The sequence below is a fragment of the Giraffa tippelskirchi genome, chromosome 7 (assembly GCF_054371585.1).
Source record: "Giraffa tippelskirchi isolate mGirTip1 chromosome 7, T2T-mGirTip1v1.2.pri, whole genome shotgun sequence".
Taxonomy (NCBI): domain Eukaryota; kingdom Metazoa; phylum Chordata; class Mammalia; order Artiodactyla; family Giraffidae; genus Giraffa; species Giraffa tippelskirchi.
In genome coordinates this window covers 161792695-161810152 of record NC_137281.1, presented here as the reverse complement: position 1 = coordinate 161810152, position 17458 = coordinate 161792695, and the positions used below count along the sequence as shown (strand labels likewise).

At 42.0% G+C, this 17458-nt stretch overlaps 1 protein-coding gene across 10 annotated transcripts in view; it reads left to right on the top strand.

The window, feature by feature from the left end:
• The first annotated feature begins 170 nt into the window (after nt 1-170).
• The window catches only part of SPG11 (SPG11 vesicle trafficking associated, spatacsin), a 72526-nt gene continuing 55238 nt past the window's right edge, over nt 171-17458 (top strand). For 7 of the 10 annotated variants that reach the window (XR_014059779.1, XR_014059777.1, XR_014059778.1 and 4 more), the window contains exons 1-6: nt 171-703; nt 3125-3309; nt 6657-6855; nt 10445-10582; nt 10765-11213; nt 12363-12508. Coding sequence is in view for 6 of the 10 variants with exons in the window: in XM_081510926.1 (XP_081367052.1) it covers nt 222-703; nt 3125-3309; nt 6657-6855; nt 10445-10582; nt 10765-11213; nt 12363-12508 (1599 nt within the window). In the remaining 4 variants the exon portion in view is untranslated. Of the gene's footprint in view, nt 704-3124; nt 3310-4453; nt 4679-6656; nt 6856-10444; nt 10583-10764; nt 11214-12362; nt 12509-17458 lie in introns of all 10 variants that reach the window. The other 3 variants (XM_081510925.1, XM_081510927.1, XM_081510924.1) reach the window with 1 other exon arrangement.

Here is a 17458-nt window from a genome sequence, read left to right as displayed (position 1 = left end):
GAGACTGAGCGACTGAACTGAGCTGAACTGAAGAGGTGGATAGAGAGGCAGGGGCTGGCCTCCGTTTATGGGCGGCAGCAAGGATGGGCGAACAGAGGGTGACGTAACATTGGAAATACGTGCCACGCCCCTGGTCGGCCGCTAAAGAAGACCCCCAACTTTCTCGCCCTGAAACAAAGAAGACATGATTTCGCTGGGGTGGGCGGCGCCGGGGGAGTCACATGGCAGGGAGCGGGTCGGCGCATCGTGCAGGCGCAGGACGCGACGCGCGGAGGAGGCGGGGGGCTCTGGAGGCGGAGAGCGGGTCGGCGCACCGCGCAGGCGCAGGACGCGACGGGGGTCAGGAGGCGGAGAGCGGGTTGGACACACCGCGCAGGCGGAGAACGCGACGGGGGTCAGGAGGCGGAGAGCGGGTTGGACACACTGCGCAGGCGCACGACGCTGCGGGGGGTCACGAGGCGGAGAGCGGGCGCGCGGGCCGGAAGGCGCGGCTGGCCAGGATGGCTGCAGAGGAGCGGGTGCTGCCGGTTTTGTTGGTGCCGGTCCCCGCCGAGGCCGCAGGGCGGCTGGGGCCCCGGGCACAGCTCCACAGAGAGCAGGCGGCCCTGGGGAGCCTGACGGCCGCAGGCGTCCTTCACGTGCTCCCCTTGGCGCCGGGCGGCCGAGGCGGGGGCGACTGCCGCCTGGAAGGCTCTTTTCTGCAGTAAGAGCTGCGGCCGGGCCGGGCGGTGAGGGAGCGCGCCTCGGCTGGCCTGGGGGCGGCGGGAGCGGATTGACGGCGGGGCGCCCCCCTGAGGCGGGCCCGGCCCCCTCGGGGCCGCACGGTGGTCGTGTTCGTCTCTCCCGCTCCCGGTGGGTGGAGGCCGCATCCAGACCCTCCGCTCGCGGGGAGCTGTAGGATTCCCTGTTTGGGCGCTTAGCTTTTTATTCGTTCGACGTAGTTTGATTTCTCGTCACCGTGCTGTAGCCCACGCCCATTTTTTTCAGTTAAATCTGCTGAAGACCCCAGCCGGGGGCATCGTCTCATTTGCATTTTCCTGTTATTTATTATTCTAATACCAGATACAGATAGCTGTTTCCTTCACGTTTGGGCTTGCTCCCCCCGCTCCCCTTCGAAAGATAGGTAGAGCCTGCATTTTCTACTCATTAACGTATTTTCCCTACAAGGGCTTATGCGCGCGGCTCGTTACTTAGGAGTAGTGCCTAAAAGGTGTAATAAGTCAGTTCTTAATACACGTGAGGCTGTATGGTCGGTAAGACAGAAAAGAAACAATTTCAGTCATCTGTAACTCTTAAATTTTATATCGTTAAGTTTGAGAGGGCCATCCGAGGCTTTGGACTCTTTAATAAAACGTTTTAGAAATGTTCCCCTTACGCCTTTAGTAGCCAAAGAAAAGTCTTGGAACCTCCAGGTCTTATAACAGTGCCTGACGGTAGAGATTCGTTTGGTAAATCCCTGAATACTTCAGTGGGTTTCATGTTTTCTTTATTCCTGGTCTCTAGCTGCTAGGAAAAGGATTCTCTCCTCCGTAAGTTAGTTGATTCAACATTATTAAGTACCAATGAACACAGTCCTGTGAAGAGAGGAATGAGTCAGAGATCCTAACAGAAGATAAGCAGAACAGACATGAAATAATCGGGGGCTTATGTAAGCTATTGCATGAAAGTAGTGGGAGAAAGAGCATGGAGGACAACGTTTTATCTTTTTTTTTTTAAATTAAATTGAATTAAATTTTAATTAGGATAATTCATAGAGTAAAAATAAGGACAAATTTATAGGGTACAGAATTTGCTTCCTACTTTTCTACCAGTGGGGCTTCCCTGATAGCTCAGTTGGTAAAGTAGCCACCTGCAATGCAGGAGAGTAGGACACACTGAGGGGCTTTCACTTTTCTGCCAATATCGCATGTTGGTAGACTAGACCGATATACACGGTCTTTTGTATATTGAATCACTGCATTCTGTAATCTGTTCACTGAAAACTGTTTTTCCGCGTGGCAGTTTTTGCCCATGTGTTAATGATGTTACTCATTTGACAGTATTTTGCTTTTAAATATATTTTAATTTGTTTAGCAATTTCCATATTTGACATTTTCAGATTTCAGTGTAAACAGGTATTGGCTGTTGATGAAACATCATCATTCTAGGTATAAGGACAAAAATACAAAATGTCAGTATTTTTTCTCTGACATAACACCAAGTTCACTGTGTTTAGATATAAAACATTCCTTTTGTGGAGAAAAGTTTTTTTTGAAAAAAGATGAAACTTTATCAGCGTGGTAGCTTCATCTGCATTGTTTTCAGAATCTGGGCTCTTTTATTTTTAAATGTAACAATTTTATTTAATTTGAAGCTGTAGCATTAATAGTCTCTTTCCATCCTTGTTAGTGATATTGGTATGTTGACTTTGTACTGCGTTAAATATTTTATAACTGCACTGTCCCATATGGTAGCCATTAGCCACATGTGACTTAAAATTGAAAATTTAGTTCCTTGGTTGCACTTACTGAGCATGTTTCAAGTGCTCAGTAGCCACATGTGGCAGTTGGCTACTGTATTGGACCTTGCAGATTCGTAGAACACTTCCATCTCATGGAAAGTTCTGTTGGACAGAGCTATTCTATAATATGCCTCTTCAAAGTCTTCGGATTGTATAAATGCAGATAATCACTTTAAAAAAAAAAGTGGTTGAAAGCGTTTATGTTAGCAGAACATATTTTTTGTTAATTGTGAAGACCATCTCTTATAAATAATAGACATTTGGTTATTGAAACTTATCCTTGATCATGACAGTTTCTTTAAGCACATCATCAGTCCGAGTTTAGGATGAAATGAAATAAGAGCGGCCACCATTTCTTGCTCTCTGCCCCCTCGTCACCACCCACTCCTGGATTCTTGTGTTGCTCTGAAGGATGTTGAGGGACAAGAAGTGAGGAAGGGGAAGGAGAAAGGGGAAAGAGGCTGAGATCTAGAGCAGTTTACATTCCTTTAGGTTGTATATAGAATGAATGCCATTAGGTGAACGAAAAAGTTCTCTGCTCTTTCTGCCATTTTACCCTCACCATTGTGGGTTAAGTATTATTGTGGATGTAGAATATAATAATAGTCTAAACTTTTTCCTTAGGTTTGTATGGGAGGATTCTCATCACAGTGGGACACCAACCGACAAGCCCAGACTGCTTGCTCTTAGTGAAAATTATGAACTGCTCATCTATGAATTTAATTTGGAAGACGGAAGATGTGAAGCAACCGTTTTGTATAGCTGTAGTGAGGCGACATTGCAGAAGCTTGTTGAGGATCAAAATATCAGTAAGTATTTGCAGGTAGTCTTTCAGCATGTTTGAGTCTGCATTACTATGTAATTTTATATATTTCAGGAACAGTTCTTATAGAGGTAAAATCAGGGAGGGATATTTGCCCTATCTAGTATAGGCACTAGCTACATGAGGCTGTTAAGCTGTTAATGCAGTTAATATGAATTAGTATGTCCTTTAAATGTCAAGTACATTCCAGATTTGAAAACTTGGTACTAAAAAAGTAAAATATCTCATTAATAGTTTTTGTATTAGTTACAAGTTGATGTTTTGAAGATGAGGTAAATAATATAATAAAATTAGTTTTACCTGTTTCTTTTTTCAGTGCAGTTACTGGAAAATTTAAAATTATACATGTGGCTCACTTTTGTGGCTGATGTTATATTTCTCTTGGTTAATCTGCTGATCTAGACTGGTCACAGAGCTGTTTGCTACATCTATCCTGAGGGCTTCAGGGAGCAGAAATAAAAACACTCAGGCATCTATCAGAGAAGGCGCTGGCAACCCACTCCAGTACTCTTGCCTGGAAAATCCCACGGACGGAGGAGCCTGGTGGGCTGCAGTCCATGGGGTCGCTAAGAGTCAGACACGACTGAGCGACTTCACTTTCATTTTGCACCTTCATGCATTGGAGAAGGAAATGGCAACCCACTCCAGTGTTCTCACCTGAAGAATCCCAGGGACAGCGGAGCCTGGTGGGCTGCTGTCTGTGGGGTCGCACAGAGTCGGACACGACTGAAGCAACTTAGCAGCAGCAGCAGGCGTCTATCTTTAAGGCAGTAGCATTCTTGCCATCCTGCTTACGTTTCTTCTTTTCCTTTTAAAAAAAGAGTCTGTGATTGTTCTTATGGGGTCTTGTGGGTAAGGAACCATTTTTAATCATCTTGTGGGGTTTTTAATCACACTCTGGCCATAAACAGAAGGCACAGAGAGATTGTAGGTCATCTTTATTCATTCCCTTACCTACCTTCCAGTGACCACTTGCTTAGCTGAGTTTGAGCAGTAATTGTCCAGAGTTGGACTAAGATAAATGCTGATTCTTTTTTGTTTCATCTGTTTGTGGTATGTTAACAGCACCAAATTTACCAGTTGTAAAATTGTGATCAGTGAGTTTGATGTAATATCGTTTTGTTTTATAGGTATTTCCTTATTATCTTTGAGAATTCTGTTATTTCACAACAATACATCATTATTGTTCATCAACAAATGTGTTGTCCTGCATGTTATGTTTCCTGAAAGAGATGCTGAGATTAGGGTACTCAGCTGTTTCACATTACCCTTACCTGCGCAGGCAGTGGACAGAATTATTGACACGCAGCTCTGCAGAGGAATTCTCTTTGTTTTGAGTAGTTTAGGCTGGATCTGTATCCTTGTTGGTAAAGATGTTGATGTTGCGGGGAGGGGAATACCTAGGAAAATGAGCCTTTTTAGGCTTTTAGGTTTAGGGACTGGGCTGTAGGTGGAATGGTTAATTTTTCGGTAAAACTTTCAGAGAAAAAGCTGTTCATGAACTTCAGATACTCAACTGCATTGCTTTATATTCCATTCAGATAGTTTTCAGTTTATAAATATAGATTTTTTTCATAGTCATAATCATCCAGCTTATTTATGTTTTTAAATTGGGTATATTCTGCATTACCCATTTATTTAAAATATTATTTATTAAATATCTGCTTTGTGTTTGTTCCAGGAGGGATTTAGATGACTGCTTATGGTGTAATACACACATTTTAGTGGATGAGTATAATCTTATCTCTTACTGCCTCTAATGCTTCTGTCATATTAGGAAGTCATATGGTTTGCATAACCATTTTAAGTTTGTTTTTGGAAACTGTCACAGATTTTTTTGTCCTTAGCAGATTCATAGGTCATCAGCAGAATTATATTAAAAATTATTTGAAGATTATTTGAAGAATGACCCCTTATAGTAGTGTTTTTGGAGCTTTTATTTCATTTTTTTTCTATCTTACGTATATCGTTTGTGTGCATACATGCTCAGTCGTGTCCGACTCTTTGTGACCCCATGGACTGTAGCCCACCAGATTCCTCCGTCCATGGGATTCTCCAGGCAAGAATACTGGAATGGGTTGCCATTTCCTCCTCCAGGGGATCTTCCCAGCCCAGGGATCAAACACATGTCTCCTGCATTGCAGGCAGATTCTTTACCTCTGAGCCACCATGGTAGTGACCAAGTAGTAGTATTTTATATATCTCATAGCCTGTATTAAAATTTCTTTTGTAAAAATACAGGCTATTGTATTATAAAAAATGTTACAGAATATTGGATTAACTTCATTTTTGTTGCCAGGTTACAGAACTGCGCTGTCCGACATGGTAGGCAGTAGGCATATGTGGCTGTTGAACACTTGAAACTGGCTAGTGTGACTGAGAAACTGAATTCTTAGTTGTATTTAATTACTCTAAAGTCTGATACTTGATTCAGTTATTGGAGAACTTTAGAGTATGTTTGGAATGACTTGGCTGTTCCAAGTTCTTAAATATAAATTTTTGCAGTCTAAATACAGACGAGAAAATTGCAATGAAAATTGTCCCAATTGAGATGTGCTAGAAGTATGAAATAACTCAATTTGAGCAGTTTCGAAAAAATATGTAAAATGTATTAATGTTTATATTAATTTCATATAGAGATAAAATTTTGGATATACTGGGTTAAATAATGTATTGAAATTAGGTTCACTGATTTCTTTTTACTTTTTTAATAAGGCTGCTAGAAAATTTACAATGACAAATGTTCCTCACACTGTTTCTTTTGAACAGCACTGTTGTAGAACACTAGTGGAAAATATTAGTGATGTCTCAGGGGCTGGCACAGAGTGGAGATTCAGCGAACATTGGTGAATAGCTCTGTCGGGTGGTTTACTCAGAAAAGGCAATGGCGGCCCACTCCGGTGCTCTTGCCTGGAAAATCCCATGGACGGAGGAGCCTGGTGGGCTGCAGCCCATGGGGTCACTAAGAGTCGGACACGACTGAGCAACTTCACTTGCACTTTTCACCTGCATGCATTGGAGAAGCAAATGGCAACCCACTCCAGTGTTCTTGGCTGGAGAGTCCCAGGGACGGGGGAGCCTGGTGGGCTGCCGTCTATGGGGTCGCACAGAGTCGGAGACAACTGAAGCGAGTTAGCAGCAGCAGCAGGTTGTTTATTGGGTCACTAAATTTATAGTCACCTGGCTAACATGATGCGTTCTTTAATGTCCATTTTCCTTCTGTTATTATACCTACAAGGTTGGAACGATGAAGTCTACAACTCTGTCCTTTTCTGTGTTTTAAGTGTTTGGGCATACTTAAGACTGACATTTTCTTTAACTCTTAACTCAAAGACATTTTTGACGTTGTGGATGGTAGACAAGTAGCTCATGTGGATTTAGCACTTCTTCAAGAAGATACGTGTAATGAGCAGCAACAGGAGCCAGCCAGGAGGGCCTCATTCACGTCACTCAAAGTGTCTCGGGACCTGGATGTTGTAGTCGTCGTGGGCTCCAGTACTGCGACTGCTCTTAACTTGAATTTGTACTTCAGGTACGTAGATCACTTCCTTCTCTAATGAGGTAAATAATTAGAGCCATGAGAAGTTAAAACATGTACTCGTTAGCCTTTTTTTTCCCCTTTCTTTTAACCAGTTTTCTTCCTCTATCTAGTTGATAACATTCTAGGTACTACATAGTGAGCTTGTTACTATATAAAAATATGTACAGATGACCACTGGCTACTTTTTATTTCTGGATGCATATCCAAGTTTTTATTTTGATTTATATTTATTATTATAGATTATGTCATCATATGTAAAAAGTAACCAAGCACAATTTGAAAAACTCTTTAACAATTATACATAATCTTCTCACTTCTTTCCAACACCAGAGTAGAAGAAAAATGGGATTTACCCTGTTAGAATTGTATCTTATGTGGCTTATTGTCCTGGCTGCCTATGGGATCCACCTTTTTCCATCTTAGGATTTTCTCAGGTGTTGCCCGTGGAGGGCCCACACCTGCAACTTTCTGAATATAGTAGTGAAAATTGAGTACTTCTGTGTGTAGCTTTTTGATTTAGAAATTCTAGTTGCTTCTGATCTTATGTTGGAAAGGAACATGTTTGTATCTGATTGTGCATACCCATGTACACAGCACCTATTTATTGCAACTTGCAAGTAGGCTAATCAACATTTATGACTTTCAGAATTAAGGGACATTTCAAGCCATTAGGATTTTTGGTCCTAGCTTAATATGAATGAAATAAACATATCCTCGAGTAATTGGGAATGTACCTCGATGAGTTAATTTCGTCCTCACACATCAGCCAGAACTTCTTACTACTGTGATTGTTTCATTTGTTTTCAATGGCTTTTTAACGTATTTTTTAGAATTTTTAAGCCAGGATGATTATCACATTTTCAGATTGTATGCTTGTATATCAGTAGTCCATTTTCACTGACTGAAATATATCTTGTTTATGTAGAGTTACCTCCTAATCAGTTTCCTTGGAAAACAGTTTAACAGGTGAAGAGGAAGGGAAACCCACTTACCTCCCCTGATCCTTGAGTTCAGGGTTCTGTCCCTCTGGATGTTTTGGCAGTACCCCAAGAGAACCCTAAAGGGGGCACCAGGCACATTCCTTGGGACAAATTCCTTTGAACTCAGCCACTGTAACATCAGCCAGTGAAGACCTTCTGCTCCCTTCCGTATAGTCAATTTGGGGATCTGTCCTGTCCATCTAAATGAACAATCTGTCTCTATTTGTTAATTATCTACCTGAGTGCTCTTTAATTAGTATAACTTCTCAAGGAACTTGACTCTATATTTTCTAAGTGTACTCTGAAATCTAAAAGTATTTTTTCCATTCCTGCCTCCAACCCTAGTTCTTCTTTCCCTCCATGTGGACTATCAGCCACCCCTTTTCATTTTATCAAGTCCTGTTCCCGCTCTGAGATCCCCTCTTCTATGAGGTCATTCCTTACTACAATCCCTTCACTGGTAGATCTCGGCTCACTTGATGATGTTTCTTCTCTCTGAGCTGCTGTGGCGCTTTTCGCTTTGCGCTTGGGTTCGGCACGTGGTTGTCTGTCTTGCATCGCGTCTCTCATGGTGTCTCCTGTAGGGTTTGTAGCTCGTGGAAGCTCCACGCGGTTTGCTCGTTGGGTTTGCGGTCAGCAGCTGCTTCCTGTTTACCTTAGCTGTCCGTTCTCATAGTCACACCCTGGCCTTTCTCACTGTACGAAACTCTTCCTCCCCTAAATCACTTGTCCACACATCCTACTCGGACCACAACTTCCCGAACTACATCTTGCTTACTCTGGTACCCCCGCTTCTCTCATCTGAGTTCACTGGACTTGCCATACGCTGACATCACAAGTGACGACTGCGTCTCCCTCTGTCTTCACTTCCCTCTTTATAGCGTAGATTCTGTGACCTTCATTGTATTCACTTTTTTGAATGCACCCTAAACTCTTGCTCCTGCTGTGTGATAGCACTTGGTCTAACACATTTTTTAATTCTGTCTTCTTATTCCCTGCATCCACACAACTGAGCACTTGTGAGAACACCACAAATAAAAGTTGACACCTCTGGAAGTTCACACTCATGCCTTCTGCGGTCTCTCATGTTGCCTGGAAACTTCACAGTGATTTTTTTCATGAGTCCATTTTTTTTACAGCAATGTTTTCAACATCCGTTTTCCTCAAACCTTTATTCATCTCTCTACCCCCAGCTGTTCTTGGACGACTTTACCTCCTACTTTATGAAGGAAGTAGACGCCCGCCTCATGGGAGCTCCTTCAGTTTCTCCCGTGAAGGTTCTCACTGTCCTGCGCTCCTCTCCTCGGTCTCCTGTCCTGTTACAGGGGGGGGATTCCCTGCGCCCGCGCAGGCCCCTCCTCTGTGTGCTCTGAGTCCCATTCCTGCCCTCCTGCTCAGGGACCATTTTCTGTTTCCTGTCTTTTCTAGATCTCCAGCCTCTTAAGTGTTAGATCCATGTCCATCTAATCACCAGGTCCTAGTCATTCTAGCTCCTGAGGGTTTCTTGACTCTTCTCCACTTAACTTCTTTGTCGTCACTTTGATCCATGCTGCTGTCATCACTTATCTGAACTAGCTTACCAGCCTCGTAATTGGTATCACCGTATCTGTTCTTCCGCCCTCAGATTTACCCTCTATGGAGTAACCAGAGTGATGTTGTTAAAATGCATATCTTTTCAGAGTGTAGCCAGATATGAACATCTGGAGACAGAGTATGGATCTTTGGTTGGCGGGGGAACTGCTTTCTCCACAGATCATATTTCTTCACTGTCACCCTGCCTTTTCTGACATCATCTCCTTGGCAAATGCAGGTCACGCTATTACCTTCAAATTGTTGAAAGGGTTAATAATTTTAAGTGCTCAGGGGGTTACATACACCCTGTCTCCCACCGCTGCTCCTCTGTGTCTGATCATATGGCTTCTCTGCTTAAAACCCTTGTCTAGCTTCTTTCCTCCTTCCCCAAGATGAAAGCTGTCAATCCTTAGTAGCCCATGAAGCCGGACTCCATTGGTCTCCTGCAGAGCTCTCCAGCCTCATCTTACGTACACTTTCCGTCTACACCTGCGCTCATACTTTGCTTTCCTAGCTATTACGTGTTTCCCTGGTCTCAGGCTAAACCTCACTTGTAGTGGGTGATTCAACACCTGGGCTTATGTCACGTTCACCTGGTTCCAGTACAGCTGCACTGTTGCTCTGAGCCTTAGTTTCTGTAGCTACAAAACTGGCTTACATTTACCTCATAGGGTTCTTGAAAAATTCAAATACGTTAGTTCAGGTAAAAGTTTTTAGCTTCACATCTGCAGTGTAGTGGATAATACACGCTCTTGTCTCTTCATAAAACCAACTTCCCTTAAGGGTAAAGATTTAATTGATGTGATTGACATGATGTTATGTTATTGGCTTCATATACACAACAGAGCTTTATCTGTGTCTCAACAATGGGGGTGAGGCGTCTAGGTGAGAGAAACTTACTGTCTGTGCTGCTTCCGCTCTGTAACACCCACCCTGTTTCCCCTTCTATTTTTAACAGGAGAGGTAATAACATGGATTTGGGTTTGACCATCATTTTTTTTACCATGCCTATTGTTTTTAAAACGTAGGCAATACCCAGGACACCTGTTATGTGGAAAAACTCTACAAGACATCCCTATTGAAGGTCCCAAGGGGATAGACGAAGATGATCCTGTTAATTCTGACTACAACATGAGACTGACCAAGCTTTCTTTCCGAGTTGATAGGTACAGAAACCTTTTTAGATTTACTTTATTCCTTTTTTGTGTGTGTGAGGCTGACACCATACCTTTTCACTTAAGTCTTTACAGAGTAGATACTTTTATTTCCCTAAGTGCATCTTTGCTTGTTTAGTGCCTCGCTTACTGCCTTTCACTGTCACAGATGCGAGTTCTGTCCTGTCTCCCAGGTCTTGGAAAGCCCAGCTGTCTTCATTGAATGAAACAATAAAGAGCTCCAAGCTGGAAGGCTCCTGCTGTGCCCCGTGGTTCCAGGATGTTTCCCATCTGGAGTCCCCTGAATCGGGGAGCCGCAGTAGCAGTGTGTCAGACTGGGCCTTCGCTCCACGGGCTGTGGCGTGCAGCCCGTGTAGGTTCCCAGAGAAAGGCCCTGCCAGGACCAGTGATCCAAGAAGAGCGTGGAGAAGGATGCACGTCAGGGAGCAGGAGGAGCCCCTTGAGCTTACCTGTGTGTCGGTGACAGGTTTCACTGCGCTGTTTGCTTGGGCGGGGGAAAGGACGGGCCGGACCATCGTCCTCTGGGACTTGGAGGCCCAGAGCACACAGTGCTTTTTGCTGGGCAAAAAGTGTATTCCTGTAGACAGTGGCGGAGACCAGCAGCTGTGCCTCGTCTTGACAGGTGAGAAGATCTTGTAACAGGTTGAAGTCCACGCTGAGGGCTGCCCTGATAACCAGTTTTACTTCTGCTGCCTGAGTGGTGGTGGTGCCTGCTCACACCTCAAAGCCTAGGCTTTGGAGAAGAGTCAGTGTTACTCTTAGTAATGTTGTCCATGAGTTTGATTTTTAGTGAAGATTAATTCTGCCCAGCTAAATGCTTAGGATACTAAGTCAGAACGAGTTTAGGAAAGGTTGGTTTTTAACCTAGCATGTCTTTCACGGGACTTCAGTCTGTGTAGGCAGAGGTTGCAAGCTGGTAGCTCGTGGACCATGTATGAACTCAGATTTATTTTGTTTGGCCTGTACTACCTAGACTTTCAAAAAAGATTTTATTTATTATAAGTATATAAAATTAGAGAATTTCACACAGTCTGGCATTTCAGCTGTTACTGAAAAAAGATTGGGCCCACTGGCCCTCATCCCTCCTCCAGCTTATGGATTTGAAGCCACATTTCAGTGGTCGTAGATGGGCCAGTTCCTTTCAGGTTGTTTTGGTTTTGTTTTTTTTTTTAATTTTTTTTTAGGTTACATTTTCTTGTACTTCTCTCCCCACCTGCTTGGCTCCCGTGGGTATTTGGGTTGGTGAGTCAGATACGTGTTGGTTCACATTTACGCCCTGATTCCTGTAAAGCTCTGGACCGTCCGGACTGAACTTGGTGTTCCTTCTTCAGTGTCTCAGTTTGCTCATCCTGTGTCTCTGTGTCAGAGCTATTCATTGCTTTATTTTGCTAAACCAGAAACGTAATGTCTCAGTAAAGAGGTAAAGGTTCCAGCTATTGATTGTGCAAGTTACAATTTTGTACATTATACAAAATACAATTATACAAGATACAGTTAAGACAGTATTGATTGTGCAAGATTGTACAAAGTAGGTTTAGTGCTATTTCATAGGATGCATTGTTCTTATGAGAGTTTGTCTTGTGTTTACTGTTTTGAAAAATGAAATTATTCTTTGAAAAATTACGAATTTATTAATTGAGGTCATTAGTTACTAGTACCCAATAAACATTAGTAATTACAGTGAAGTATTGAGTAGTTAGAAATTAATTCCTGTCATAACACTAAAACCTAAGTCCTAATAATTTATTAAAGCTGACTTTTTGTCTTATAGAAAGTGGACTCTCTCTGATTTTGTTTGGTTTGACTCAAGAGGAATTTTTAAATAGGCTGATGATCCATGGAAGTGCCAGCACTGTGGACTCGCTTTGTCATCTCAATGGTTGGGGCCGGTGTTCCATCCCCATACAGGCACTAGAGGTAACAGAATTAAGTGTCTGCAGTGTGATGATGTTTGCTTGTTTTCCAGTGTTTCCTCTCCTGTAGCTAAAGATCTGGGAGATGCATACAACCTGGCACCAAGAGATGTGTGGCCTTTACCCGTCCGTCGGCTTCGTCTTGGCCGTTGCGTCGCCCTAATTCTGCTTAGCAATTTCCTCTTTTTGGCTTTGAAGATAACATATTATAATGAGCGCCATTTAAGAAAGAAATCTGATTGTGGCTCAGATCATGAACTCCTTATTGCCAAATTCAGACTTAAATTGAAGAAAGTGGAGAAAACCACTAGACCATTCAGATATGACCTAAATCAAATCCCTTATGATTATACAGTGGAAGTGAGAAATAGATTTAAGGGACTAGATCTGATAGAGTGCCTGATGAGCTATGGACGGAGGTTCATGACATTGTACAGGAGACAGGGATCAAGACCATCCCCAAGGAAAAGAAATGCAAAAAAGCAAAATGGCTGTCTGAGGAGGCCTTACAGATAGCTGGGAAAAGAAGAGAAGCAAAAACCAAAGGAGAAAAGGAAAGATACTCCCATCTGCATGCAGAGTTCCAAAGACGAGCAAGGAGAGATAAGAAAGCCTTCCTCAGCGATCAGTGCAAAGAAATAGAGGAAAACAACAGAATGGGAAAGACTAGTGATCTGTTCAAGAAAATTAGAGATGCCAGGGGAACATTTCATGCAAAGATGGGCTCGATAAAGGACAGAAATGGTATGGACCTGACAAAGGCAGAAGATATTAAGAAGAGGTGGCAAGAATACACAGAAGAACTACACAAAAAAGATCTTCACTACCTAGATAATCACGATGGTATGATCACTCACCTAGAGCCAGACATCCTGGAATGCAAAGTCATGTGGGCCTTAGGAAGCATCATCATGAACAAAGCTAGTGGATGTGACGGAATTCCAGTTGAGCTATTTCAAATCCTAAAAGATGATGCTGTAAAAGTACTGCACTCAGTATGCCAGCAAATATGGAAAACTCAGCAGTGGCCACAGGACTAGAAAAGGTCAGTTTTCATTCCAATCCCAAAGAAAGGCAATGCCAAAGAATGCTCAAACTACCGCACAGCTGCACTCATCTCACATGCTAGTAAAGTAATGCTCAAAATTCTCCAAGCCAGGCTTCAGTAACATGTGAACCGTGAACTTCCAGATGTTCAAGCTGGTTTTAGAGAAGGCAGAGGAACCAGAGATCAAATTGCCACCATCCGTTGGATCACTGAAAAAACAAGAGTGTTCCAGAAAAACATCTTATTTCTGCTTTATTGACTATGCCAAAGCCCTTGACTGTGTGGATCACAATAAACTGTGGAAAATTCTGGAAAAGATGGGAATACCGGACCACCTGACCTGCCACTTGAGAAATCTGTATGCAAGTCAGGAAGTGACCGTTAGAACTGGACATGGAACAACAGACTGGTTGCAAAAAGAGAAAGGAGTATGTTAAGGCTGTATATTTTACCCTGCTTATTTAACTTATATGCAGAGTACATCATGAGAAACGCTGGGCTGGAAGAAGCACAAGCTGAAATCAAGATTGCCGGAAGAAATATCAATAACCTCAGACATGCAGATGACACCACCCTTATGGCAGAAAGTGAAGAAGAACTAAAGAGTCTCTTGATGAAAGTGAAAGAAGAAAGTGAAAAGGTTGGCTTAAAACTAAACATTAAGAAAACTAAGATCATGGCATCTGGTCCCATCACTTCATGCCAAATAGACGGGAAACAGTGGAAACAGTGACAGACTTTATTTTGGGGGGCTCCAAAATCACTGCAGATGGTGGCTACAGCCATGAAATTAAAAAACGCTTACTCCTTGGAAGGGAGGTTATGACCAACCTAGACGGTATATTAAAAAGTAGAGACATTACTTAGCCAACAGAGGTCCATCTAGTCAAGGCTATGGTTTTTCCAGTGGTCATGTATGGATATGAGAGTTGGACTATAAAGAAAGCTGAGCACTGAAGAATTGATGCTTTTGAAGTGTAGTGTTGGAGAAGACTCTTGAGAGTTCCTTGGACTGCAAGGAGATCCAGCCAGTCCATCCTAATGGAGATCAGTCCTGAATATTCATTGGAAGGACTGAAGCTGAAGCTGAAACTCCAATACTTTGGCCACCTGAAGAACTGCCTCATTGGAAAAGACCCTGATGCTGGGAAAGATTGAAGGCGGTAGGAGAAGGAGACGACAGAGGATGAGAAGATTGGATGGCATCACCGACTCAACGGACGTGAGTTTGGGTAAACTCCGGGAGTTGGTGATGGACAGGGAGGCCTCGTGTGCTGCAGTCCATAGCGTCGCAAAGAGTTGGACACGACTGAGCAACTGAATTGAACTAAAGAAAGAAAAAGTTACAAAAGGTGGAGGCAACAATAAGCTAATGAGAATAAATTAAGTGGATACAAGCCGTGGTGAGCTCAAGCAGGAGTGGTCACTCATTCCTGCTTTGTCTCCCAGTACTCGCATCCTGCTGTAGTAGTGACATAGCTGAACTTACACAGCACTTTTTTAGTTCACCCAGTCCAGCATTCTCGCCTGGGAAAGCCTATGGACGGAGGAGCCTGGTGGGCCACAGTCCATGGAGTTGCAAAAGTGTTGGACACGACTTTAAGGGCTAAGCAGCAACAATACAGTTCACAAACACTCTTTTCTGTGCATCCTGTAAATTGTGCTAAAATAACCACAGGTGACCAGTTGAGTAGTTTGTATTCATTTCATTTTACAGATGAAAAACCTAAGGGTCAAAATGATTGAGTGGCCCATAGCTGTACTAATAAGGCAGGAGCTAGAATCAAACTCAGGGTACTTTCTACTGTACCACATGGAAAGGTTGAAAACTAGAAGTTAATAAAGTTATATACCAGACTCGTCTTTTAGTGGCAGCTTTTGAAATATAATTCGCACACCCTAACATCCACCTGTCTGTGGGCAGCAGTACCGTCACCTGTGAGTGGTGTGTAGCATGTTCAGAGTTGTACAGCCATCCTCACTGGCTAGTGTTGTCAGTCTCACTTGTTTCACCCCAGTAGCAGGCACTCCCAACTCTTCACACACCCTCATTTCCACACACTGATCTTCTGTGTTTCTGTGGCCTTTTGTGATGGAGTCTTTCACTTGGCTTGTTTTCAGAGTTCATCCATGTAGCATATGTCAAGACTTCACTCTTTTTTATGTCTGAGTAGCTTTCCATTATGTGGATATAGCACATATTTTTAATCTGTTCATCATCAACAGACATTTAGGTGGTTTTTCCTTTTTTGCTATTAAGAATTCTACTATGAAAAGTGGTGTACTAGTTTTTGTATCACCATATTTTTTCATTTCTCCTGGATATACACCTGGCAGTAGAATTAGCAAGTTATTTGACTTTTTGAAGAACCACCAAACTGTTTTCTCCAGTGGCTGCACTATTGAACGTTCCCAGAGCAGGTAAAGGAGTTCCGATAGCTCCAAATCCACTTGTTTTCTCCAGTTTTATTGTATCATAACCATCCTAGTGACTGTGAAGTCAACATGAAGTGGTATCTCATTGTGGTTTTTACTTGCATTTTCCTAATGACTAATGTGTTGAACATGTTTTCATGTGCTTTTTGGCTGTTTGTATTGTATAACTCTTTGGAGAAATGTCTACTTAAATCCTTTGTCCATTTTGTAATTGAGTGATTTGTCTTTATTGTTGTGTTCTAAGGGTTCTTTACCTATTCTAGATACTGGACCCTTATGAGATGTATGATCTGCAGGTATTTTATCCTATTCTGTGGGTTTTATTTTCAGCGTCTTGATGGTGTCCTTTGAAACATAAGTTTTTAATTTTGATGAAGTTCGTTTACCTGTTTCAGGGAGTTTTGTTTGTGTGTGGGTTTTGTTTTTTCAGTTTACTTGTGCTTTTGGTGTCATATCTTAAGTAACCAGTGCCTAGTCTGTGAGGTCATGAAAATTTACTCTTATAAAGTTATAAAGTTATGAGTTTTATTGTTTTAGTTTTTGCATCTAATTCTTTGATGCATTTTGATTAATTTTTATATATGGTAAGTGGAAAGGACCCAACCTCATTCTTTTGCATGTAGATTTTCAGTTACCAGTACCATTTATTGCAAGACTTAACTTTGTGTACTACAAAATATTTATTATGGAGAATTTAAGAATGGGAAAAAAAGAAAATTAGTCTCTTATAAATCTGTTATCCCAAAGCAATCATGTTTACTTTTAGGTTATTTCCTATAGTTATTTTTTCTAAATATTAATGTTAGTAATCAGGTGCTAGCTCATTAATTTTCTTACCTATAGATAAAAACTATTATTATTTCCATTTTACAGTTGAGGGAACATAGAGGTTAGGAATCCTAATTCAGATATACTTGGACAGGAAGTAACTGGTAGTGCCAGAGTTTGAACCCAGGCAGTGTGACTGCAGAGCCTCTGCCCTTATACATTGTATGTCCACGTAGTAAGTTTAATCAGGATTAGGTGCTATTACGGCATTGTTTTGGCCTTAGTCTCCCACAGCATACAAATGAGTGAATTTGTTGAGACTCAGGTATAGCCTAGTAAACACTCAGTTTTCATAAATGTTCCATGTGAAAGTTGAATGTGCATTTTCCAGTTGCCACCGTATTCTTTACTGTCATCAGAAGTAGGTAGAATTCTCATACTTTTCTCAGTTTATCTTAATCTCTATGAGTCTTTGGGTAATTCAGCTCATTATTTCTCTTTTCAGGTAGGTCTAATCTGATATTCAATACATCCACTGAGTATCTAGTTTCAATATTTATTTATTGTTTCTGAATTACTATTTGGTCATTATTTTTAAATGTGTTATTTTGAAACTTTTCAAATTTATAGAAAAATTGTAAAAGTTATAAACTGAAAATCCATTTACCTCTTTTCCATTTACCAACTGTTAACATTTTGCCA